This window comes from Cherax quadricarinatus, chromosome 88 (genome assembly GCF_038502225.1).
Source record: "Cherax quadricarinatus isolate ZL_2023a chromosome 88, ASM3850222v1, whole genome shotgun sequence".
NCBI classification, from domain to species: domain Eukaryota; kingdom Metazoa; phylum Arthropoda; class Malacostraca; order Decapoda; family Parastacidae; genus Cherax; species Cherax quadricarinatus.
Window position 1 is genome coordinate 17,343,854 of NC_091379.1, and position 26,998 is coordinate 17,370,851.

Consider the following 26,998-nt stretch of genomic DNA (forward strand, 5'->3'; position numbering starts at 1 on the left):
GTTTGGTCATTTAGAGAGAATGGATCGAAGTAGAATGACATGGAAAGCATATAAATCTATAGGGGAAGGAAAGAGGGGTAGGGGTCGTCCTCGAAAGGGTTGGAAAGAGGGGGTAAAGGAGGTTTTGTGGGCGAGGGGCTTGGACTTCCAGCAAGCGTGCATGAGCGTGTTAGATAGGAGTGAATGGAGACGAATGATACTTGGGACCTGACGATCTGTTGGAGTGTGAGCAGGGTAATATTTAGTGAAGGGATTCAGGGAAACCGGTTATTTTCTTATAGTCGGACTTGAGTCCTGGAAATGGGAAGTACAATGCCTGCACTTTAAAGGAGGGGTTTTGGGATATTGGCAGTTTGGAGGGATATGTTCTGTATCTTTATACGTATATGCTTCTAAACTGTTGTATTCTGAGCACCTCTGCAAAAGCAGTGATAATGTGTGAGTGTGGTGAGTGTTGAATGATGATGAAAGTATTTTCTTTTTGGGGATTTTCTTTCTTTTTTGGGTCACCCTGCCTCGGTGGGAGACGACCAACTTGTTGAAAAAAAAAAAAAAAAATTATATATATATATATATATATATATATATATATATATATATATATATATTTTATTTAAAACAATGCAAATACAAGGTGGTATAAATATATTGAAAGGTACACAGAACAGATTAATACACAAGAATCCAAAATGACCCTAAACACGTAATATCAACACCATACATTATAGTGGTATTACACTCTCACACATCATACATTACAGTGGTCTTACACTCTCACACGCAGGCCTGGTAGCTGAAGCTCTCGCTTCACACGGCGAGGGTCCGGGTTTGATTCCCAGCGAGGGTAGAAACATTGGACGTGTTTCCTTACACTGGTTGTCTATGTTCATCCATCAGTAAAATAGGTACCTGGGAGTTAGTTGACTGGCGTGGGTCGCATCCTGGGACAAAACTGACCTAATTTACGGGAAATGCTCAACATAACAAGGGTCTTTCTATATAGTAGTATGTCACTGATGTCAGCTATGGTCTGTATACCTTGTACATGTACTGGTAGAAGATTATTTATTTATGTATTAGGAATGTGAGGTAACCAGTCCCTCAGTCTGGAGTCGGTGTTGAGCCAGTCAAGAGTGACTGAACACATCAACTCCAGGCAGAGGGACTGATTACGTCAAACTCTTCATCTTCCACCTTTCTCTGTATTGGACTGAAGAAGCCAGTGTGGCAAAACATTTCCAGAATAAAGATACCCAAATGTTGCACAAGTGTCTCAGTGATCAACATTGTCGTAAACTTAAATCTTCAGAGTACTCTTGCCTTGATGTGCAGTTATACACAGCTGCAACACCTGGGTGTCGCCGTCCAGTGACTTTATCGGTTCGATACAGAGGTAATGTGAAGCCTTTGAAACTGAAGACAGTGGAAGATGAGGTAATCATTCCCTCTGTCTTGTAGAAATAAATACTGAAGAGGTGATGGGTCACCCTGGTCAGCACACTGTCGTGGGTTCAAGACCCATCCATCCGGTGATGACTAACACTCGTGACCTGACCTGACTTTTGCACCTAAAGTCAGTTCCTGACCAGCCGGGCTGTGACTCGTACATAGGTTTGCGTGAGGCCAACAGTAACAGCCTAGTTGATCAGACCCTGATTCACCACGAGACCTGGTCACAGAAAGGGCCGCGGGGCGTTGACCCCTGGAACTCTCTCCAGGTATACGGACCAGTGAGCTGTCCGTGTGTATTTACCTCTAGACACTTGGTAGGATTCATTGTGACAGAGTCTGGTTCATTTCTCAACATTCTAATACCGAGTACAGTGTTAATCTCAACAATTTTATCACTGATACTAGAAATACCAAGCTCCTTCCTCATATTAAGAACCTTTGTAGATCTGGGACACCCAAGAATAATTCTGAGAGCTTCATTTTGCATTAACTCCAAGGGTCGGAGAGAACTTTCCCTAGCTAATATCAACATGGGATCAGCATAATCAATTAAGGACCTAACATAGGTTATGTACATCATTCTCACGATTCTCACATTAGCACCATAGTTGGGGTTGTAGCCAGCAACATTAGCACCATAGTTGGGGTTGTAGCCAGCAACATTAGCACCATAGTTGGGGTTGTAGCCAGCAACATTAGCACCATAGTTGGGGTTGTAGCCAGCAACAGCTTTGAGAGCATTTAGCCTAGCTTTGCATTTCTTATTTAGTTGTGGTATAGTGGATTTGTTAAAGGGTACATCTACACCAAGATATCTGTAAGTTTTAACGTAGCTAATGTTTTCACCCTGCAAATAGATGGGTGGGGGATATCATTTGCTTGTTAATATCTTTGTTTTAGAGGAGGATATTATGAGGCCTAGTCGATTACAAATTGCTTGAACTTCAATAAGAATGGTGCTCATCTTCTTATGCCCTGTTGTGTATGGATCATGATATCATCAGTATAGCTTATAGCTATATGTTTAGGTGAGGCAGGTAGAGCATTAATCAGAATATTAAATAGCATGGGACTAAGAACTCCTCCCTGCGGTGTACCTAAAGACATTTCTTTAGATTCACTTCTAAAGCCTTGATAAAGGACAGAGGATACTCTATTTGACAGGTATCCTATTATCCAGCAGAGTAAGCTACCACCAATATTCATTTTGGCTAGTTCATTTAGTATAACGGTTCTGTTCACAATATCAAATGCAGACTTTAGATCAATAAAAGTGGTAAAACTAGTAGAGGTGTGTGCAGTGAGAAAGGTGGAAATACAGTTCTGCACACTTTTACCTTTCATGAACCCATAGAGGTAGGGGGAAAGTTGGTGTCTGATTCTGTAGTACAGTCTGTTAAGTATCATTCTTTCAAAGGTTTTACAAAGACAACTAGTTAAGGAGATCAGCCTAAATGTATCAGGCTGTTGGGGCTTAGGGATAGGCACAATGAGACTATTTTGGTCCAGGAAGCAGGAAGAACTCCCTCAATGCAACTGAGATTATACAGTGCCAACAAAGGGTTATCAGGCACGTGCCTTAGAGTTCTGAGAATATCATAGGTTATACCATCCCCTCCAGGAGCAATTGATCGACCTTTAGTTAATGCATTATCTAATTCATACTCACTGAAGAGGCAATCACTCTCATCAATATTTTGGCTGATAAAATTAATCTGTTTCAACATTTCTTCAGAAGTACTCTAATTTTTTTCTAATATGAGATGGAAGGTTTTCATGCCTGGATATATTGGATCGGTCATTTATGAGGTCATTTGCTTTTTCAAGAGGAAAGGAATGAGCAATATTGCCAGTCTTTTTCCTGGTTATTTTATTTATACCTTTCCAAGCCAAACTTAAAGGGGTGGACCTATTTAATCCACTAACAAATTGTTCCCATTCCTGTTGCCTAAGTTCTTGCTTTCTATTCCTTGCATTTGTTAGTGCAGCTTGGAATGTTCTGAGCAGGTCTGGGGTTCTACATTCACGGTATGCTTTGGAAGATGTGTTCATTTAATATCACATACCTGCAAGTCCCTCCCAAGAAGCACATTGCTAGTAATCCCTACCTTAAATCACTTGCTAAAGCAACTGCTCAAGAAGAAATTTCTTGCCTAGCTGGTAGTAATAAGTTATCACAAGTTATATACACTGATGGATCTAAACAGGAGTCTTCTGGCAGGTCTGCATCTGCTCTTGTTGCCACCTCCCTAGTTAAGAATGATAATAAATTTGTTGAGTTAGGCATAAGAATTAACAACTGGGCGTCTACACTGCAAACTGAATTGTTTGCAATCCTAATGGCGCTAAAGCTAACTTATGATACTGAGCTTGACTCTATCATCATTACTGATTCTATGTCATCATTGAAGGCTCTTGACTCGTATAATGACTCCAACAACATGCTCATTGGAGAAGCCAGGTACAGATACTCAAAAATCAGGGACAAAGGAATTAATGTACAATTGCTATGGATCCCATCACACATTGGATTACTCCTTCATGATAAAGTTGATATGTTAGCCAAGAAGAGTACCCAGAAGGAGAATGTAGAATATAACTTTGGTATATCTGTATCTAGCATTAGGAATAATATTAGGAGAGAAGTAAATAATGAATGTTTTTTTTACAGGAATGCAGTTAGAAGCCTGAGTAGATCTATAACCCACTATGATAACATGAACATAGATAAGTATGTTTATGGAGCAACGTGCAATGTGAACAGACTGACTGATGTTATAGTGGCCAGGCTTAGGCTTGGTTACAAGTACTGACTGATGTTGTAGTGGCCAGGCTTAGGCTTGGTTACAAGTACTGACTGATGTTGTAGTAGCCAGGCTTAAGCTTGGTTACACTATTATTATTATAATCAAAAAGAAGCGCTAAGCCACAAGGGCTATACAGCGCTGCAGGGTAGGGAAGGAAGCGAGGGTATTGGGCGGCAGAAGGGGGGAGGGATGATCAGTAGGTTACAGAAAACAGTGGGGCAGGGGATAGTACGGGGGTAGAGGGTAGCAAGAGATTGAGGTAGAAAGGGCTGAAGGCATCAGAGTTTGTGAAGTAAGTCAGTTGTTGTCAAAAGGTCAATGAGAGAGTCCGGATGAAAGGTGGGTCCATCAGCGAGAAGGGAAGGTAAAGAGAGAGCAGCGGAGCGAAGACGACGATGGAGGTAAATTCTGCGTGCTCGTTGATAAAGTGGGCAGTCCAACAGAATGTGGCTGACTGATAATGGAGCCAGACAATTCTCACAGAGAGGAGCAGGGCGCCTCTCCATGAGATATCCATGAGTAAGACGAGTATGGGCAATGCGAAGACGGGAGAGAGTAGTCTCCCAACCTCGACACTGGTGACAAGAAGACGGCCAGTAACCTATACTCGGTTTAATAGATTGAAGTTTGTTACCGGGCATAGCAGACCAACGTTGTTGCCAACGGGTGTGAAGGTGGGTAGCTATTGCCAAAATAGTCTGTAAATGGAATATCTCTATATGAAACTGGTAGGTCATGTACTGCTGACCGCGCAGCAGTGTCTGCCTGTTCATTGCCCTATACGTCAACATGACCAGGGACCCAACAAAAAACAACATCTTTATGCTTGGTAAAGATGCGGCGTAGCCAAAGTTGGATACGGAGGACTAAGGGGTGAGGTGTATCAAATTTCTGTATAGCCTGTAAAGCACTAAGGGAGTCTGAGACAACCACAAATGATGACACAGGCATAGATGCAATACGGATAAGTGCTGCAAGAATGGCATACAATTCAGCAGTAAAAATACCAGCCAAAGATAGTAAATGCCCTCGTACAACACTGTCCGGAAACACTGCTGCAAATCCTACGCCATCAGAAGACTTAGAGCCATCTGTGTACACTGCAATGGCATGAGAATGAGAGTGGAAGTGGTCAAGAAAAAGAGAGCGGGAAACGACCGTAGACAGTTGGGCTTTCAAGCAAGGGAGAGAGAAAGAACAGACTCGAACAGCTGGAACTTCCCAGGGGGGTAGGGAAAAGTGAGATGCTACATGAACATAGAAAGGTGGTAATTGAAGAGAAGACAAGAGCAGGCTTGGTTACAAGTAATGACTGATGCAGTGGCCAGACTTAGGCTTGGTTACAAGTACTGACTGATGTTGTGGTAGCCAGGCTTAAGCTTGGTTACAAGTACTGACTGATGTTGTAGTGGCCAGACTTGGCTTGGTTACAAGTACTGATTGATGTTGTGGTAGCCAGGCTTAAGCTTGGTTACAAGTACTGACTGATGTTGTAGTGGCCAGGCTTAGGCTTGGTTACAAGTACTTCTGGCAGTTTGGGAGACACACAGATGATCAAACTAAATGCAAATTATGTGGTCAGGCATATGGTCACTGTCTTGAACACTATGTGCTTAATTGTCCACTTATTGAGGAATACAGAGACAGTATAATAACCTATGTGACATGTCAAGATATCTTATTAATGAAAATAAGATACCAGATATACTAAGCAAATTTCCTAAATTTGCTTGTAACAGATAAGTGAACTATAGATATGTAGATATAAATCCATATGTATTCATGTTAACCCTTTTGGGGCCTAGTTCTTAGGCCTTTTGTGTATCCACATGCTCTCGCGCTACCGTCCACAGGATGGATATGGGGTGCACAATAAACTAACCACTTCGGTGGCAAAATCTAAATCTGTTCTCGTCTGAATATCGATTACAAATCTTGTCCAGTCTCTCCAAGACGCTTGTCAGGCCCGGTGGCCTGGTGGCTAAAGCTCACGCTTCACACACGGAGGGCCCGGGTTCGATTCCCGGCGGGTGGAAACATTTTGACTCCCGACCTAATTGTATTTATTTCTCCCCACTGAAACTCCCCTACCCTCTTTAGCTTTGTTTCACTTAAAGTCAGGATATCCAGCATCTTTTTAATCATAACATTGGTAATCATTTCTTTCTTAACATTTGCAATACATCCACACACATTCAAACATCCCAACTTTAAGGTTTTCTTATTATTTTTAATAATCTATATAGGAGAAGGGGTTGCTAGCCCATTGCTCCTGGAATTTTAGTTAGTTTTTAGGACACACATGGCTTACAGAGGAAAAATTCTTACTCCACTTCCCCCATGGAGATGAAAGGAAAATTCATAAGAAAAAGAACTATTAAGAAAATAGAAGAAAACTCAGATGGGTGTGTATACATATACGAGTACATGGATGTGACCTAAGTGTAAGTAGAAGCATCAAGCAGAAGCATGTTTATGAGACAAAAAAAAAAAAAACACCAGCAATCCTACCATTATGTACAATTACAGGTTTCCATTTCACACTCATTTGGCAGGCTGGTAGCACACACGTACACACACACAGGGGCACAAAGGAAGTTTCCCTGCTTATCAAAAACCAATGGAGTTTTGAGATGGGAGGACTAGGCAGAGAGGAAGCAAATGATTACATAATAGGAACACTTCAGACTGGGGGTCCAAATGTGATAATAACAGTGATGTACAACCCGCCACTGAACAGCAGGAGACCAAGAGAAGAGTACAATTAGAGCAACAGTGTGATGGACACACTAGCTGAGGTGGCCAGAAGGGACCACATAAGCAGGGCAAAATTACTCATCCTGAGGGATTTCAACCACAAGGAGACTGAAAATCTGGAGCCACATGGGAGACCAGAGACATGGACGGCTAAGATGCTGGAGGCAGTGCTGAAAAACTTCATGCGCCAACATATTAGGGACACAAGAGAGGGAGGAAAGGAGAGGATGACCACCTTGAACAGATCAGTCATAAGGGATTATTTTTTTTTTCTTATTAACACATCGGCTGAGTCCCACTAAGGCAGGGTGGCCTGAAAAAGAAAAACTTTCATCATTCACTCCATCACTGTCTTGCCAGAGGGATGCTTTACACTACAGTTTATAAAACTGCAACATTAACACCCCTCCTTCAGAGTGCAGACACTGTACTTCCCATCTCTAGGACTCAAGTCTGGCCTGCTGGTTTCCGTGAATCCTTTCATAAACGTTACTTTGCTCACACTCCAACAGCACGTCAAGTATTAAAAACCATTTGTCTCCATTCACTCTTATCAAATACACTCGCACATGCTTGCTGGAAGTCCAAGCCCCTCGCACACAAAACCTTTGCCCCTCCCTCCAACCTTTTCTAGGCTGACCCCTACCCCGCCTTCCTTCCACTACAGATTTATACACTCTCAAAGTGATTCCGTTTCATTCCATTCTCTCTACATGTCCGAACCACCTCAACCCTTCCTCAGCCCTCTGGACAACAGTTTTGGCAATCCCGCACCTCCACCTAACTTCCAAACTATGAATTCTCTGCATTATATTCACACCACACATTGCCCTCAGACATGACATCACTGCCTCCAGCCAAATGAAATGATGGAACACATAACCACAAAGTGCAGGGAGGAGAAGAGGGTCATACCAAGGGGCCAAGTGTGCTAGAGCATGGAAAAAGTATAGAAGGAAAACAGAAGTTGAGCAAAAAGCCAGAAACAAATGTGCATCAAAAGCCAAATCTGACCCAACACTTCTATACAGCCACATCAGGAGGAAAACAACAGCCAAGGACCATAATCAGGCTGAGAAAGGAAGGAGGGGAACTCACAGGTAGTGACCAAGAGGTATGTGAAGAGCTCAACACAGAAAGACTTCCAGAAAACTGAGGTGGTAGGGTGCACCAACAATTGCTGTACACACTGCACACAACCGAGGAGGTGAAGAAACTGCTAAGTGAACTAAATACCTTGAAGGCGTTGAGCTCAGATAACATCTCTCCTTGGGTCCTGAGATGCATTGTATGTGCAGCCAACATCAATCTTTAATAAATCTATCGAACAGGGCAAATGCTTGAGGTGTGGAAGACAGCAAACAGTCCCAATTTTTAAGAAAGGAGACAGACAGGCTGCATTAAACTACAGACCAGTGTTGCTGACATGTACAGTGTGTAAAATTATGGTGATTATCAGAAGAATGGTGGAGCACCTAGATAGAAACAGGCTTGTACATGACAACCAGCACGGCTTCTGGCAAGAAAAATCCTGGGTCACAAATCTACTGAAGTTCTACGACAAGATAACAGAAGTAAGAAAGAAGAGAGGGACACGGAGACTGCATCTTTTTGGACTGTAAGAAGGCTTACGACACAGTATCACACAAGAGACTGGTTGAAAAACTAGAGCATCAGCAGGAAAAGTAGGGAAAGTAATGCAATATATCAGGGAATACCTGACAAGGCGTCAGAGCGGGCACGTGTCGAGTGGGGTTCCACAAGGGTTAAGTCCTAGGTCTGGTGCTGTTTCTTGTACATATGCGAGTGATATGATGAAAGAGATAGATTCAGAGGTGTCCCTGTTTGCAGATGATGTGAAACTAATGACAACAATCAGGTAAGATTACAAGGGGATCTAGAAGGGCTGCAAGCCTGGTCCGACAAATGACTCCTGGAGGTTAACCCCAACAAGTGCAAAGTTATGAAGCTTGGGCGCGCTGTATAGCCCTTGTGGCTTAACGCTTCTTTTTTATTATAATAATATGAAGCTTGGGGAAGGACAAAGACTGCCGATAGAGTACGGCTTAGGAGGTCAAAGACTGAAACATTCACTCAAAGAAAAGGATCTTAGGGTGAACATCATACCGAGCACATTCTCCTGAGATGCACATCAATCAAATAACTACTGCAGCACATGGGCACTTGGCAAAGCTGAGAATAGCATTTCAACGTTTAAGGAGTCATTCACAACACTGTACACCGTGTATGTCAGGCCCATATTGGAATATACAGCACCAGTATGGAACCCACACCTGGTCAAACACATCAAGATAATGAGAAAGTGCAAAGCATTGCAACAAGATTAGTCCTGGAGCTGAGGCGTTTGTCCTACGAGAAGAGGTTAAGGGAATTCAATCTGACAACACTGGAGGATAGGCAGGAAAGGAAGACATGATAATGACATAAAATACTGAGAGGAATTGACAAGGTGGACAGGGACAGAATGCTTCAAAGATGTGACACAGGAACAAGAGGTCACAACTGGAAGTTGAAAACTCAGATGTTTGGGAACACTTCATCAGTCACAGAGCTGTCAGGAAGTAGAAGTCTGGAGAGTGATGTAGTGGAGACAGGATCCATACATAGCTTAAGATGAAGTATGATAAAGTTCATGGAGCAGGGAGAGAGCTGGACTGTCAATTTACGGACCACAGCTCAAGCCCCTTGTCCACCCTTCTGTTTATTCATTTCTTTATATGTTGAACATATCATAATTTTAAAAATAAAACAAAAAATACAGGAAAAGTATCGGTATCGGATGAAAATTGGGTATTGGTATAATCAAAAATTTTGGAATTGCCTTATCACTAGACAATAGCCATCCTAGATGGGGATGGGGAACGGGGGGGCCCACACAGTCATCCTGTGAGAATTTCAACCTCTGAGAGCCACCCATAATTATTATCCAAACAGGAACAAATTTTGTCACCATGATTTTATCATGAAGTGGAGCATTATTATTACATCCACAGAGGGAGTGCTAAACCTAGAGGGGTCATACAGCACCTGAGGCAATAGGAGTCATTCAGGTTCGGTCCAAGGAAGGACACACAGATCCAATTCCAGAGCAACATCAAGGATCCTCCTTGAGGAAATGAAGTGCAACAAATTCAGAGACTGGAAGAGTAGAAATTCTAAAACTGATTTTTATGTCCTTCAGACATAACTGCTATCTGTTGCACAGTGTAGAGGAAACAATGTAGGTAGGATGGTAATAATTTGAGCTGTTGCATCCTGTACTGTATCATGAACAAACATTGCTCTTTAGTTATGGATAATTATGAAAAACTTGGTAAAAGGCTAAAAGTGTATTTAGCATTCAAAAGAATATCTAAGAACAGTTATGCATAGTTTTCTTCCTCGGCTTAATAATGCAAAAGTTTATTCTGCACAAAGACGAAAACTACTTTGGATTAACCTTCGGTATACTGTAACTATCAAGACTAACAAGACTACCTGCAAAAGTCATCACAAACATTTCAATATTAAAATAAGAAATTAGCTAAACATAATATATGTAAAGTTTTAATACAGATCTACAAGTTCAAGGTAGTTATTGCTGTCTCGTAGTATAAGACAAAAATACAGTATTAAATCTTCCATCTACAAAGCTTGATCCTAAAAGTTATAAATGTAATTATAGAACTAAACATTTTTGTAATCTCTAGAATGTCTTATCTTCAATTTAAAAAAGCAGATAGTCTACCAGCCTAAATTAAACTCTCTATTACATGTTTGACAAATATCAATAAAATTAAGATGCCATGCCTGTACATTGAAAGTTATTTTTTTTGTTTTTACCGTGTTTTACATTTACTCATTCTTGAAAATTTATCACTGTCAAGGTGCTTATGAACTAAGCCAAAGTTAATGTGTTGAAGACACTGCATGCTCCAAAATCTTCTACCGTACAAGAGCCGCCATGTTATACAAACTTTCACAGCCTTGTCAAAGCTATCTCTCTAGACACCAGCACTGACTGACCCACACATAATAAATGCCTTTTGTCAATAATTTTTTTTTTTTTTTAGATACAACATAATTTAATGATCTACAAGTGGATGACAAGTTAAATGCATTTATTCCACCCAATTCAATTATCAATGGAATAAGTTATAAATACACAAAAGTACACGAGTCATGAATCAATATAGTGTGTATTGCAGCATATTCTAGTTCATGACATAGGAAGATTTAAAAACACTGCATGGTCCACACTCACTACTACAGTATGGACAATTATTTGTCCTTTAAGTCTCATGTAAGTCCCTAGTTCCTAGCTCCTAGTGCTAGCCTGACTATTACCTTCCTACTAGACTCCAACACCTGGTTCATAGTCCAAACCTTCTTCATCCATTACTTCATCTTCATCATCACCTCTGGTTAAGAGAAAAATACATTTCTTTAATAATTTATCTAGTGCTGGAAATTGAAAGTTGACAGAACAACAATATATTCAGTAAACAGACACAGATGCAACTAATGTGACGTTTTATTATGGCAATGCCTCACTCTCCAGGAGCTTTGTCAAGCTGTAACAGCTTGACAGAGCTCCTGGCGAGCAAAACGTTGCCACGATGTCACATTAGTTAGTGTTCATATACCTAACAATCTGTGGGTAATTCTACCATTATTACTAACAATATATTCCAATGAATTGCTGAAAAAACTCACAAATCATCTTTGGTGTTTAGAGCCATGTCATCTTCATCATCCATTTCCTCCTGATTGTTTTCACTTCCTACATTCTTCTTTTTATTCTCCTCATAATGCTCTTCATTATCTGCACTTCTCTCCAGGCTTTCTTCAATGTCTGCTGACGATGCACCCTCCTAAAAGAAGACAAATGTTATAGGAAACTCCTACATAAACACTGTAAAACACACAACTTGCCTTCTATCCCAATATATCTCAAAGAAACATTTACAGGAAATAATCTTTCTCATGCTACTGCTTGCTTGCTTTCCCCCCGTCCCTTCCTTTCCTCTTTTTCCTGAAGGAGTGCTGAAGGATGTGGATCTATCAGAGGTTGGAATGACCTGATACCAATTTTCTTGCAGGTACAGATACTTAATTTTAGGCCGATATCAATACCATTAAATTAGCAGATACTTGCTGATACTGGTTAAAATACCAATACCATTAATAATAATAATAATAGAACCAAACTAAGTGCTAAACCTAAAAGTCACCGATGCAAAAGTGTGAATGTAATGACATTCTGAGCAACGAGTTCTAACTCGGTTATCCCACCCATTTATATTTTTTTTACATCAGTCATATCCCACCAAAGGAAATACAACAATATCTTGCACAGTATGATTAATACATGCCAAAAATAGCATACGATGCAATACCATACTGATCAAAATATTATCATAATGTGTTTTAATATAATGCATTCCATCAACATTAAATACATTGGATTGCAAATATATTTAGCCATTTGCTTAGCATAAATGAATGCACATGAAACTCTTGCACACACTTGCAAATAAGGAAATTACAAAAGATAAAAACAAAAAATAGTAATAAAGATTTTTATTACAGTTGTAGATAAACAATGTGCCATACATACAGTAAAGAAAAAGGTAATTTTTATTTTGAAAAATAGTTGAATGTAGTTCACACAGTTATTTCTTTTTATCAGTATACATATTTTTATACATATCTTTATAGGTAGTAGGTTGGTAGACAGCAACCACCCAGGGAGGTACTACCGTCCTGCCAAGTGAGTGTAAAACGAAAGCCTGTAATTGTTTTACATGATGGTAGGATTGCTGGTGTCTTTTGTCTGTCTCATAAATATGCAAGATTACAGGTACGTCTTGCTACTTCTACTTACACTTAGGTCACACTACACATACACGTTTATTTATACACACTCATCTGAGTTTTCTTTGATTTTATCCTAGTTCTTGTTCTTATTACTTTTCCTTTTATATCCATGGGGAAGTGGAATAAGAATCTTTCCTCCGTAAGCCATGCTGTTGTAAAAGTCAACTAAAATGCTGGGAACAATGGGCTAGTAACCCCTTTTCCTGTAATAATTACTATAAAGAATAAGAAGAAAATTGTCAAAGTGGGAAGTCTGAATGTGCATGGAAGTTGTGCAAATGATAAGAAAGAGATGATTGTGGATGTTATGAATGAGAAGAAGTTGGATGTCCTGGCTTTAAGTGAAACAAAGCTGAAGGGGGTGGGAGAGTTTCAGTGGAGAGAAATAAATGGGATTAGGTCAGGGGTTTCAAATAGAGTTAGAGCTAAAGAAGGAGTAGAATAATGTTGAAGGATAAGCTATGGCAGGAAAAGAGGGACTATAAACGTATTAATTCAAGGATTATGCGGAGTAAAATAAAGGTTGGATGTGAGAAGTGGGTTATAGTAAGAGTATATGCACCTGGGGAAGAGAGAAGTATAGAGGAGAGAGAGATTTTGGGAAATGTTGAGTGAATGCGTGGGGAGTTTTGAACCAAGTGTGAGAGTACTTGTCGTTGGGAATTTTAACCCTTTGACTGTTTCGGTCGTATATATATGTCTTACGCACCACTGTTTCTGACATATTTATATGCATAAATTCTAGTGGCTTCAAATCAAGTGGGAGAAAGCTGGTAGGCCCACATGTGAGAGAATGGGTCTGTGTGGTCAGTGTGCACCACATAAAAAAAAATCCTGCAGCACCATTTTTTGTGATTAAAACGCCGACTTTGAGGTGTATTTTCATACAGTATTTATCGTTGTATTCTCGTTTTCATGGTCTCGGGTGATAAAATGGAAAACATATTACAGAAATAGAGATGATTTTGATTACTTTCACGATGAAAATGACCTTGAAATTGAGCTCAAAATAGCGGAAATGGTCAATTTTTATCAATGTTCAGGAGTAAGCAAATCACACCACACGTCCAATACACTTCAACTGGGGAGTCTAATATTCTTTCACTAGTGCACTGATATTATTTATACCATTTTTACAATAATGCAGTAGTCTGCATAACAGTAAATTTTGTATTTTTTTTTTTAATATAAAATCAAAATAGAAAGCAATAGTAATATAAGAGGGGCCTAGAGATGTGACTATGAACAGAGGATATGTTATTTTAGTGCCAAGAATGTCTACATTGTTTATTCTGGACCCTATTTTGTGTGAAATTGGCCAAATTGCCAATTTCTGACCACTTTATTGGGAAGTTCAAATCGGTAAATGGACAGTTTCTTGTACTCAACAGATAGAAAAAATGGAGTTCTAAAGAAATAGCCATGAGTCTGGTGAACTGGAACAACGGAATTGGCCAAAAACAGGGCTCAAAGTCAGTGAAATTGCCGATGCGCATATGTCGCCGAGACCGCTAACTTCATGGGAGCGTAATTCCGTGAGTTTTTGACCAAATTTCGTACTTTTGGTGTCATTACCATCAGGAAAAGATTCTCTATCATTTCATAAGAAAATATATTTTTTTTTTTCCAAAAATTTATCGACATAGAATGACAGTTTCAGAAAGGGGCCTGCGGCAGTCAAAGGGTTAATGCTAAAGTGGGTAAAAATCTTGTGGAGGGAGTAGTAGGTAAATTTGGGGTGCCAGGGGTAAATGAAAATGGGGAGCCTTTAACCCTTTGAGGGTTTCGGATGTACTAGTACGGCTTACGAGCAGGGGTTTTTGACGTACTAGTATGCATAAATTCTAGCGCTGTCAAATCTTGCGGGAAAAGGCTGGTAGGCCTAGATGTGAGAGCATGGGTCTGTGTGGTCGGTGTGCGTGGTAGAAAAAAAATCTGGAACCCAGTGGTGCATTGTGGGAATGCCATCTTAGTACACAATGTCCACCATGCTTCGTGGTAAGAAGTTCCTCACTCCTCAGCGAATTGGGACACTTTTGTTCCCCAGTGACAGTTCTAATACAGATGGAAGTGCCAGTGAAGATGGTTTCAAGGTTTTGGTGAGGTTTTGACCAAAACTAATGACCGTAATATCGGTAATAGTGAGGAAAACCCAGACGACCCTCAGCCTTCCACCTCTGGTGCTGGGCAGTCTTGTTCACGTTCAGTTGTACCAGAATCAAAGAGGAAACTCCTATTTTCCCAAATCCCAGACTCAGATGTGAGCATTTGTGATGATAGCGATAGTGATTATGAACTACAAGCTCTTGAAAACAGTTCCAGTAGTGACAGTGAAGTGGAATATTCCCCAGTGAAGCATCAGTATATACGATGATATATGCACTCTGGTAGTGTGCCATATGCTATTCCAAGGGGAAGGAGTACATCTCAGAGTACATCCCGTGGCTGTACAACAGGAACAGACAGTGAAAATGACGATGATAGTGTTGCAATTGGGATGGAAAATGTGCATGGTGGTGGTAGTGGTGGTGACGGCCGTGAGGCACCAGCAGTAGGCCATGCATGCTGCCACCCGCGCCGCTGCCTCAGCTGATCTACAACAAAGGCCACCATCCCCCACCCACCCACCCACCACACCAGCCTCCACAACCACAACCTCCACAACCACAACCACCTGTCATCGTCCAGTACCCACCAGCAGACCGCACCTGGGATTGGCAGGAAGCTGTCAATTTTGTTCCAAATGCCCACCAGTTTGATGACAGCCAAAGTGGAATACGGCCATCTTGTACACTTGGGAACAATGCCACTGAACTGGTATGTTTCGAGTTATTCTTTGACGAACCCCTGATGGAAAGTATTGTCATGGAAAGCAACACATACTACGAGTACACCATGGCAAACACAATACTTTCGCCAAAATCACGTCTACACCAGTGGAAGGAGGCAACTGTGGCTGAGATGTATCTTTTCTTTGCCACAATAATGCTTATGCCACATGTGTATAAGCACAAAGTGAAATCATACTGGTCAACAGACCGCCTGATTCCAACCCCAGGTTTCAGTGATATAATGCCAGTGAATCGATTTGTGCTAATGTTATGTATGCTTCACTTCTCAGACAAAACCAGGCATGACAGAAACGACAGGTTATGTAAGATTAGGAATGTGTTTGTGTATCTGAAAGTGAAATTCAATATGTATTTTTATCCCTTCAGGAAGCTTGTAATTGACGAGTCTTTGATTCTGTTCAAAGGAAGACTCTCTTTCAAGCAGTACATACAAAGCAAGAGGAAACGCTTTGGTATAACGTTGTTTGTGCTTTGTGATTGTTACAGTGGTCTGGTATTGGATATTATTGTGTACACTGGAAGTTATACATTGCAAAATACCAGGAAGTTATTGGACATCTCTGGTGATATGGTTAGAACAATGATAGAACCATACCTTGGTAAGGGGCATATATTATACAGTGGACCCCCGGTTAACGAACTTTTTTCATTCCAGTAGTATGTTCAGGTGCCAGTACTGACCGAATTTTTTCCCATAAGGAATATTGTGAAGTAGATTAGTCCATTTCAGACCCCCAAACATACAAGTACAAACGCACTTACATAAATACACTTACATAATTGGTCGCATTTGGAGGTGATCGTTAAGCGGGGGTCCACTGTATACTGATAACTGGTACACAAGCCCCTCACTCAGTGATTTTTTGCGAGTGAACATGACAGATGTGTGCCACAGTGCATGTAAATCGGAAACATATGCCCAGGTTTGACGCTGGCACTCGTAGAGGTGAGGTGCAGGCGTTTGCTGCCAATGACATCATGGCATGTCGGTGGCATGACAAACGAGATGTCACACTGCTGTCATCAGTTCACCCTAATGAAATGGCAGACACTGGCAGGCAGCATAGAGAGCAATGAACCCATTCTAAAACCTGCAGCTGTGATTGATTACACCTTCAATATGCATTCAGTGGACAAATGTGACATAACAGATCGGTTTGCCGATTGTGTTCGCAAGAGTTGTAAGTGGTACATAAAACTTTTTTTCCATCTTCTGGACATTTCCATGCTCAATGCTTATAATATGTATAAGATGAGGACCAGAAACAAACCACAATACGGCGAATTCTGTTAGTCTGTCATCAGACAAATAGTATTCAAGTACCAAGGAACAACACCTGCAATAGACTGCCCAGCAAATTATCAACAACTACCTTCTAGTCTGAAGCATGGTGATCACTTCCTAGTAAAACTGCCTGCTACTGCTTTCAAGAAAAAGGCTCAGAAGAGGTGTTACATCTGTGCACATACAAGGAAACGTCCACAACACCACCACTGTGCATGACACCATGTTTCAAAGACTTCCACAGGCTGCAGAACTTCTAGAAACATTCCCTGTGACTGTATATGTGTATATAAAATATAGAAAAATAGTAATAAACATTTCATATCGTTTGTGTAAATATTTTTTATAAACAAAACAATGATAACAGTCCAAACCATACCCCGGCCGGGATTGAACCTGCGGTCAGAGAGTCTCTGACCGCGGGTTCAATCCCGGCCGGGGTATGGTTTGTTTGTAATCGTGTCATTACGATTTCGTGAGTAATGATAACAGTGTTTACGCCCTTATTGTGTAGTACTGAAAAAGAAAAACCTTACAAAATACTGATCATATTGGTCTCACAGGCCATAAAAGTTACTTGGAAAAAGAAAAATTAAAAAATAATAGAAATTAGTACATAAAGTAAATAAAAGAATACCGGGAGACGGCAGTCGGCGATGTTGCCACATTGTCCCCCTTTTTCATCAACTTCACACCTCCATATCTTGGTAAGTATTGATGGTAAAAATTTTTTGTTTAGCCTGCAATATTTAAAAAAAAAAAAACTTTTTCCATAAGAAAAAAAAATTTTTTTTTTTTTAAATTTGGCCGACCCTGAGAACGAGTCTCTGAGAGGACCTGTCAACCCTCAAAGGGTTAATTGAGCTATGTGTAGAAAGAGATTTGGTAATAAGTAATACACATTTTATGAAAAAGAGGATAAATAAATATGCAAGGTATGATATAGCACGTAATGAAAGTAGTCTGTTAGATTGTGTATTGGTGGATAAAAGGTTGATGGGTAGGCTCCAGGATGTACATGTTTATGGAGGGGCAACTGATATATTGGATCATTATCTAGTTGTAGCTACAGTTAGAATAAGAGGTAGATGGGATAAGAGGAAAATGGCAACAACAAACAACAGGGAGGTGAGAGTGCATAAACTAAGGGCAGAGGAAGTTCAGGTGAAATATAAGCAACTATTAGCAGAAAGGTGGACTGGTGCAAGTATGAGTAGTGAGGGGGTTGAAGAGGGTTGGAATAGTTTTAAAAATGCAATATTAGAATGTGGGGCAGAAGTTTGTGGTTATAGAAGGGTGGGTGTAGGAGTAAAGAGGAGTGATTGGTGGAATGATGAAGTAAAGGGTGTGATAAAAGAGAAAAAGGTAGCTTATGAGAGGTATTTACAAAGCAAAAGTGTTATAAGAAGAGTAGAGTATATGGAGAGTAAAAGAAAGGTGAAGAGTGGTGAGAGAGTGCAAAAGGAGAGCAGATGATAAAGTGGGAGAGGCACTGCCAAGAAATTTTAATGAAAATAAGAAAAAACTCAGGAGTGAGTTAAACAAGTTAAGAAAGCCTAGGGAACGAATGGATTTGTCAGTTAAAAACAGAGTAGGGGAGTTAGTAGATGGGGTGATGGAGGTATTGGATAGATGGCAAGAATATTTTGAGGAACCTTTAACCCTTTGACTGTCGCAACCCCCAATCCTGAGGTGTCTCCTGGTGTCGCAAAATTTAAAAAAAAAAAAAAAATCTTATGAAATGATAGAGAATCTTTTCCCGATTGTAATGACACCAAAAAAATGAAATTTGATAGAAAACTAATGGAATTATGCTCTCGCGAAGTTAGCGACCTCGGCGCTGTTTACAAATCGGCAATTTCACCCATTTTGAGCCCTATTTTCGGCTAATTCCATTGTTCCAGTCGCCCAAACTCATAGCTATTTCTTTAGAACTCCATTTTTTCTATCGATTGAGTACAAGAAACTGCCCATTTACCGATTTCAACTACCTAATAATGTGGTCAGAAATTTGCAATTTGGCCAATTTCACGAAAACTAAAAAATATGACAATTTCAAAATAAGGTCCAGAATGAACAACGCAGACATTCCTGGCTCTAAAATAACATTTTCTTTGTTCATCAGTCATGTCTCCAGGCCCCTCTGATATTACTCTTGCTTTCTATTTTGAATTTTTATTCAAACAAAAAATAGAAGACTTACTATTATGCAGACTACTGCAATACTGTAATAATTGTATAAATAACATCAACCCATTCATGACTGCATATTAGAATGGCTAGCTGGACATTTATTGGACAATGGCATCATTTGTTTACTTTTGAACATTGGCAAAAATCAAACATTTCCCCTACTTTGAGCTCCATTTCTAGGTTCTTTTTATAGTAAAATCAATCAAAATCACCTCTATTTCTATAATATGTTTTCCATTCTATCAAATGAGACCAAGAAAACGAGAATACAACCATAAATACTATACGAAAATAGACCACAAATTCGGCATATTAATTAAAAAACAAAAAACCGGTCGGAGTTTTTTTTTCCTCATTATGCACTGCGCGCTCCAGGATTTTTTTTATATGGTGCACACTGACCACACAGACCCATTCTCTCACATGTGGGCCTACCAGCTTTCTCCTGCTTGATTTGAAGCCGCTAGAATTTATGTGTATATATACGTCAAACACGGTACCTCGTAAGACGTATATATACGGCCGCAACAGTCAAAGGGTTAAATGTCGACAAAGAAAGGGAGGCGGTAATTTCATGCACTGGCAAGGTAGGTATACCATCTTTTAGGAGTGAAGAAGAGCAGGATGTGAGTGTAGGGGAGGTGTGTGAACCATTACGTAGAATGAAAGGGGGTAAAGCAGCTGGAACTGACGGGATTATGACAGAAATGTTAAAAGCAGGGGGGGACAGTGTTGGAGTGGTTGGTATTTTTGTTTAAGAAATGTATGAAAGAGGGGAAGGTACCTAGGGATTGGCGGAGTGTGTGTATAGTCCCTTTATATAAAGGGAAGGGGGACAAAAGAGATTGTAAAAATTATAGAGGAATAAGTTTACTAAGTATACCAGGAAAAGTGTACGGTACGGTTATTATTGAAAGAATTAGAGGCAAGACATGATGTAGAATTGGGGATGAGCAAGGAGGTTTTAGAGTGGGTAGGGGATGTATAGATCAAGTGTTTACATTGAAGCATGTATGTGAACAGTATTTACAAAAAGGTAGGGAAGTTTTTATTGCATTTATGGATTTAGAGAAGGCATATGATAGAGTGGATAGGAGAGCAATGTGGCAGACGTTGCAAGTATATGGAATAGGTGGTAAGTTACTAAATGCTGTAAAGAGTTTTGATGAGGATAATGAGGCTCAGGTTAAGGTGTGTAGAAGAGAGGGAGACTACTTCCCGGTAAAAGTAGGTCTTAGACAGGGATGTGTAATGTCACCATGGTTGTTTAATATATTTATAGATAAAGTTGTAAAAGAAGTAAATGTTAGGGTGTTTGGGAGAGGGGTGGGATTAAATTATGGGGAATTAAATGCAAAATGGGAAGTGACACAGTTACTTTTTGCTGATGATACTGTGCTTATGGGAGATTCTAAAGAAAAACTGCAAAGGTTAGTGGACAATTTTGGGAGTGTGTGTAAAGGTAGAAAGTGAACATAGAAAAGAGTAAGGTATGAGGGTATCAAATGATTTAGATAAAGAAAAATTGGATATCAAATTAGGGGGGAGGAGTATGGAAGAAGTGAATGTTTTCAGACATTTGGGGGTTGACGTGTCAGCGGATAGATTTATGAAGGATGAGGTTAATCATAGAATTGATGAAGGAACAAAGGTGAGTGGTGCATTGAGGTATATATGGAGGCAAAAAATGTCATCTATGGAGGCAAAGAAGGGAATGTATGAAAGCATAGTAGTATCAACACTCTTATATGAGTGTGAAGCTTGGGTTGTAAATGCTGCAGTGAGGAGGCAGTTGGAGGCACTGGAGACGTCCTGTCTAAGGGCAATGTGTGGTGTAAATATTATGCAGAAAATTCGAAGTGTGGAATTTAGGAGGAGGTGTGGAGTTAATAAAAGTATTAGTCAGAGGGCTGAAGAGGGTTTGTTGAGGTGGTTCGGTCATTTAGAGAGAATGGATCAACGTAGAATGACAAGGAGAGCATGTAAATCCGTAGGGAAAGGAAAGTGGGGTAGGGGTTGTCATCGAAAAGGCTGGAGGGAGGGGGTAAAGGTGGTGTTGTGGACGAGGGGTTTGGAATTCCAGCAAGCGTGTGTGAGCGTGTTAGATAGGAGTGAATGGAGACGAATGGTATTTGGTACCTGACGAGATGTTGGAGTGTGAGCAGGGTAATATTTAGTGAAGGGATTCAGGGAAACCAGTTATTTTATATAACCGGACTTGAGTCCTGGAAATGGGAAGTACAATGCCTGCACTCTAAAGGAGGGGTTTGGGATATTGGCAGTTTGGAGGGATATACAGTGGACCCCCGCATAACGATATTATTTCAATCCAGAAGTCTGTTTGGGTGCCGTTATAGACTGAATTTGTTCCCATAAGAGATATTGTGAAGAAGATTAGTCCATTTCAGACGCCCAAAAATACACCTACAAAAGCACTTACAAAAATACACTTACATAATTGGTCGCGTTGGGAGCTGATCGTTATGCGGGGGTCCACTGTATTGTGTATTTTTGTACGTATATACGTATATTAAGAGTAAGACGGAGAACAGGATAGCAGATGAACAAGGAGGCTTTAGGAAAGGTAGGGGGTTTGTGGACCAGGTGTTTACAGTGAAACATATAAGTGAACAGTATTTAGATAAGGCTAAAGAGGTCTTTGTGGCATTTATGGATTTGGAAAAGGCGTATGACAGGGTGGATAGGGGGGCAATGTGGCAGATGTTGCAGGTGTATGGTATAGGAGGTAGGTTACCGAAAGCAGTGAAGAGTTTTTACGAGGATAGTGAGGCTCAAGTTCGAGTATGTAGGAAACAGGGAAATTATTTCCCAGTAAAAGTAGGCCTTAGACAAGGATGTGTGATGTCACCGTGGTTGTTTAATATATTTATAGATGGGGTTGTAAGAGAAGTAAATGCGAGGGTCTTGGCAAGAGGCATGGAGTTAAAAGATAAAGAATCACACAAAGTGGGAGTTGTCACAGTTGCTCTTTGCTGATGACACTGTGCTCTTGGGAGATTCTGAAGAGAAGTTGCAGAGATTGGTGGATGAATTTGGTAGGGTGTGCAAAAGAAGAAAATTGTAAGTGAATACAGGAAAGAGTAAGGTTATGAGGATAAAAAGATTAGGTGATGAAAGATTGGATATCAGATTGGAGGGAGAGAGTATGGAGGAGGTGAATGTATTCAGATATTTGGGAGTGGACGAGTCAGCAAGATGAGGTGTATCATAGAAATGATGTAGGGAAAATGTTGAGTGTTGCACTTAGGAGTCTGTGGAGACAGAGAACTTTGTCTGTGGAAGAAAAGAGGGAAATGTATGACAGTATAATTATACCAACACTCTTATATGGGTGTGAAGCATGGGTGATGAATGTTGCAGCGAGGAGAAGGCTGGAGGCAGTGGAGATGTCATGTCTGAGGGCAATGTGTGGTGTGAATATAATGCAGAGAATTCGTAGTTTGGAAGTTAGGAGGAGGTGCGGGATTACCAAAACTGTTGTCCAGAGGGCTGAGGAAGGGTTGTTGAGGTGGTTCGGACATGTAGAGAGAATGAAGCGAAACAGAATGACTTCAAGAGTGTATCAGTCTGTAGTGGAAGGAAGGCGGGGTAGGGGTCGGCCTAAGAAAGGTTGGAGGGAGGGGGTAAAGGAGGTTTTGTGTGCGAGGGGCTTGGACTTCCAGCAGGCATGCGTGAGCGTGTTTGATAGGAGTGAATGGAGACAAATGGTTTTTAATACTTGACGTGCTGTTGGAGTGTGAGCAAAGTAACATTTATGAAGGGGTTTAGGGAAACCGGCAGGCCGGACTTGAGTCCTGGAGATGGGAAGTGCAGTGCCTGCACTCTGAAGGAGGGGTGTTAATGTTGCAGTTTAAAAACTGTAGTGTAAAGCACCCTTTTGGCAAGACAGTAATGGAGGGAATGATGGTGAAAATTTTTCTTTTTTGGGCCACCCTGCTTTGGTGGGAATTGGCCAGTGTGATAATAAAAAAAAAATAATAAAAAAAAACTTCTAAGCTGTTGTATTCTGGGCACCTCTGCAAAAAACAGTGATTATGTGTGAGTGAGGTGAAAGTGTTGAATGATGATTAAAGTATTTTCTTTTTGGGGATTTTCTTTCTTTTTGGGTCACCCTCCCTCGGTGGGAGATGGCCGACTTGTTGAAAAAAAAAAAACTTTATAGCAATGAATATCATTGCCTGCATAACTCTAATGCCTTGTTCAATGTTTGGATCCGCGTTTATTATTAAAGTGAAGTCGCAAGCATCTACAGTGGACCCTCGGGTAATGGCGTCATCGGTTAACGCCAGAATCGGATAGCATCACGTTTTTGCATCAAAATATTGGCTTGGCTAACGCCCAAGAACCCAGTTAAGGACATTCGTCGCAAACGTGTCCGTGTGGCCTGAGCCGCCCAGCCTTTCCATGACTCCGTGTACAGCTAGTGTCCCATTGTTTACAAGCCAGGGAGGGCGATTCCACGCATACATGTGATATATTTTGTATTATTCCATTGTTTTTAGTGCTTGTAACTGCTAAATAAGCAACCATGGGCCCAAAGAAAGCCCTGTGGTACAGAGGGTAAGAAATATTATTGAAGTGGAGAAAGAGATCATCGCAAAATACGAAAGTGGAGTGCGTGTCTCCAAGTTGGCCAGGTTGTATAACAAACCCCATTCAACCATCACTACTATCTTGGCCAACAAAAAGGCAATCAAGGAAGCTGTTGTTCTGAAAGGTGCAAGTATGCTTACAAAACAGAGATCGCAAATACTTGAAGATGTGGAGAGTGTTGTTGGTGTGAATCAACGAGAAACAATTATCAGGAGATAGTGTTTCTCAGTCAATAATATGTGAAAAGGAAAGGCAGTTGCATGATGATCTCATTAAGAATATGCCTCCAAATAGTGCTCATACTGATGAATTTAAGGCCAGCAAAGGCTGTTTTGAGAGATTTAAGAATCGTAGTGGCATACAGCGTGATAAGGCATGGTGAAGCTGCCAGTTATGACAAAAAAAAGCGGTTGAAAAATATGTGCAGGACTTTAAGGGGTACAAAGAGGCTGAAAACTTAAAACCCCAACAAGTGTTCAACTGTTACGAAACAGGCCTGTTTTGGAAGAAAATGCCAAACAGGACCTACATTACTCAGGAGGAAAAGGCACTCCCAGGACACAAGCCTATGAAAGATAGGCTAACTCTCATGTTTTGTAGTAATGCTAGTGGGATTGCAAAGTGAAGCCTTTACTCGTGTATCACTCTGGAACTCCCAGTGCTTTCAAGAAAAACAATGCCGTCAAGACTAAATTGTGTGTGATGTGGAGAGCAAACAGTAAGGCATGGGTCACTAGGGGCATTTTCCTCGATTGGTTCTATGACGTGTTTGGCCCCAGTGTGAAAAAATACTTCCTGGAAAATAAATTGCCACTCAAGTGCCTCCTGTTAATGGACAATGCTCCTGCTCATCCTCAAGACTTGGAAGAGCAAATTGCAGGGGAGTTTAGTTTTATTAAAGTCAACTTTTTGCCTCCTAACACCACTCCTCTCCTCCAGCCCATGGACCAGCAGGTCATTTCAAACTTCAAAAAACTGTACACCAAAGCAGTGTTTCAAAAGTGCTTTGAAGTGACCTCAGACACTGAATTGACCCTAAGAGAGTTCTGGAAAGATGACTTCAGTATCCTCAGTTGCATAAACCTTGTAGGTAAGGCTTGGGAGAGAGTGACTTCCAGGATTTTGAACTCTGCTTGGAAAAAACTATGACCAGCATGTGTACAACAGAGGGATTTTGAAGGGTTTGGGGCTAACCCTGAGGAGCCTATGCCAGTTGTGGAATCTACTGTGGCATTGGGGAAGTCCATGGGGTTGGAGGTTAGTGGCGAGGATGTGGAAGAGTTAGTGGAGGACGACGATGAAGAGCTAACCACAACAGAGCTGCAAGAGCTTCAGGTGCAACATCAACAGACCACAGCTCAGGAATTTCCTTCAGAGGAGGAAGAAGAGAGATGGAGGAAGTTGCCTTTGTCAAAGATTAAGGACATTTGTACAATGTGGACAAAGGTGCAAGCATTTATGGATGAACATTACCCTGACACAGTTGTTGCAGGCCGTACTGGCAACATGTACAATGATGCTATTGTGTCCCATTTTAGGGAAATCTTGAAGAGACACCATAAACTGAGCTCTCTGGACAGATTTTTGGTGCAACAGGGGTCCAGTGACTCTCAAGCTGGTCCTAGCGGCATTAAAAAACAAAGAAGGGAGGTAACCCCAGAAAAGGACTTGTTACCTTAAGTCTTTATGGAAGGGGATTCCCCTTCCAAACAATTGTAAACTCCTCCATCCTCTGCCCTCCTCCCATCTCATCACTCATCAGTAAGTCCTCAATAAAGGTAAGTGTCATTTCAGTATTGTTTATTGTGCATGTCTCATTGTTTTCTGTGTAGGGAAATATATACTTCATGTAAAAAAAATTATTTTGTTTAATACTTTCGGGTGTCTGGAATGGATTAATTGGATTTCCATTATTTCTTATGGGGAAAATTAATTCGGCTAACGCCAAAATCGGTTAAAGGCAAGCTCTCTGGAACGGATTAATTCCATTACCCAAGGGTCCACTGTACTATCACAATTAACACTGATAGTTCATCCAATTCTTCATGGGGAAGTGGAACAGAATTCTTCCTTTACAAGCCATGTGTGTCATAAGAGGTGACTAAAATGTAGGAGCAAGGGGCTAGTAACCCATTCTCCTGCATAAATTACTAAATTAAAAAAAAAAAAAAAACGTTAATTTTTCTTTTTAGGTCACCCTGCCTCGGTGGGATACGACTGGTTAAAAAAAAAAAGTTCATTCAATGTGAATTCTTTCGTGGGCAATACAAATGTACTTTTATTAAACAGTAAAACCAATATACTTAAAAATATTTTTAAAACACGAAAAAACCATCACAAATCAATATCTTATCTCATAGCTATAGCCATATCCACAGTAAACATAAAAAACAGTAAGAAGAAAAAGAGAGGCCAGTCAGGGCCAGTTTATGTACTGTACAAGAGTATGAGTGAGTGTCCTGCAAATGTTAATTACAGCTTAACTGAATAACATTCAAAGACAAATATACTGCCAAGCACAAGAAAACTGAAGAACCATTTAATACACAAAGACAAACAATGGGAATCAAGGGCCATAATGGAAATAAAGGACCCTAGTGGAAATCAAGGACTTTGAGAGAATATTAGACTTTCTTTTGCAACTCACCAGCTACTTTGAGCTCAATTTCAAGGCACTTTTCATTGTAAAACCAGTCAAAATCATCTCAATTTCTGTAATATATCTTCCATTCTATAAAATGAGACCAAGAAAACTAGAATACAACAATAAATACCATACGAAAATACACTGCAAAGTCGCTGATTTATTCAAAAAAAATGGTCAAAGTTTTTTTTTTCTCATTATGCACTGTGTGCTGCAGGATTTTTTTTAGACTGTGCACACTGACCACATAGACCCATTCTTTCATATGAAGGCCTACCAGCTTTCTCCCACTAGATTTGAGGCCGCTAGAATTTATGAGTACTAGTACGTCAAAAACCCCTACGCGTAAGACGTACTAGTACGACGAAAACCCTCAAAGGGTTAACTGAATAACATTCAAAGACAAATATACTGCCAAGCACAAGAAAACTGAAGAACCATTTAATACACAAAGACAAACAATGGGAATCAAGGGCCATAATGGAAATAAAGGACCCTAGTGGAAATCAAGGAC

At 40.5% G+C, this 26,998-nt stretch overlaps 1 protein-coding gene across 1 annotated transcript in view; it reads right to left on the reverse strand.

The window, feature by feature from the left end:
- Window positions 1–10,351: 10,351 nt before the first annotated feature.
- LOC128698628 (glutamic acid-rich protein) overlaps window positions 10,352–26,998 on the reverse strand; it is a 144,591-nt gene continuing 127,944 nt past the window's right edge. Inside the window, exons 16-17 of the mRNA XM_070104015.1 lie at window positions 11,733–11,890; window positions 10,352–11,437 (exon numbers count right to left, since the gene is read on the reverse strand). Coding sequence (XP_069960116.1) covers window positions 11,371–11,437; window positions 11,733–11,890 — 225 coding nt within the window. The 3' untranslated portion in view covers window positions 10,352–11,370. The remainder of the gene's footprint in view (window positions 11,438–11,732; window positions 11,891–26,998) is intronic.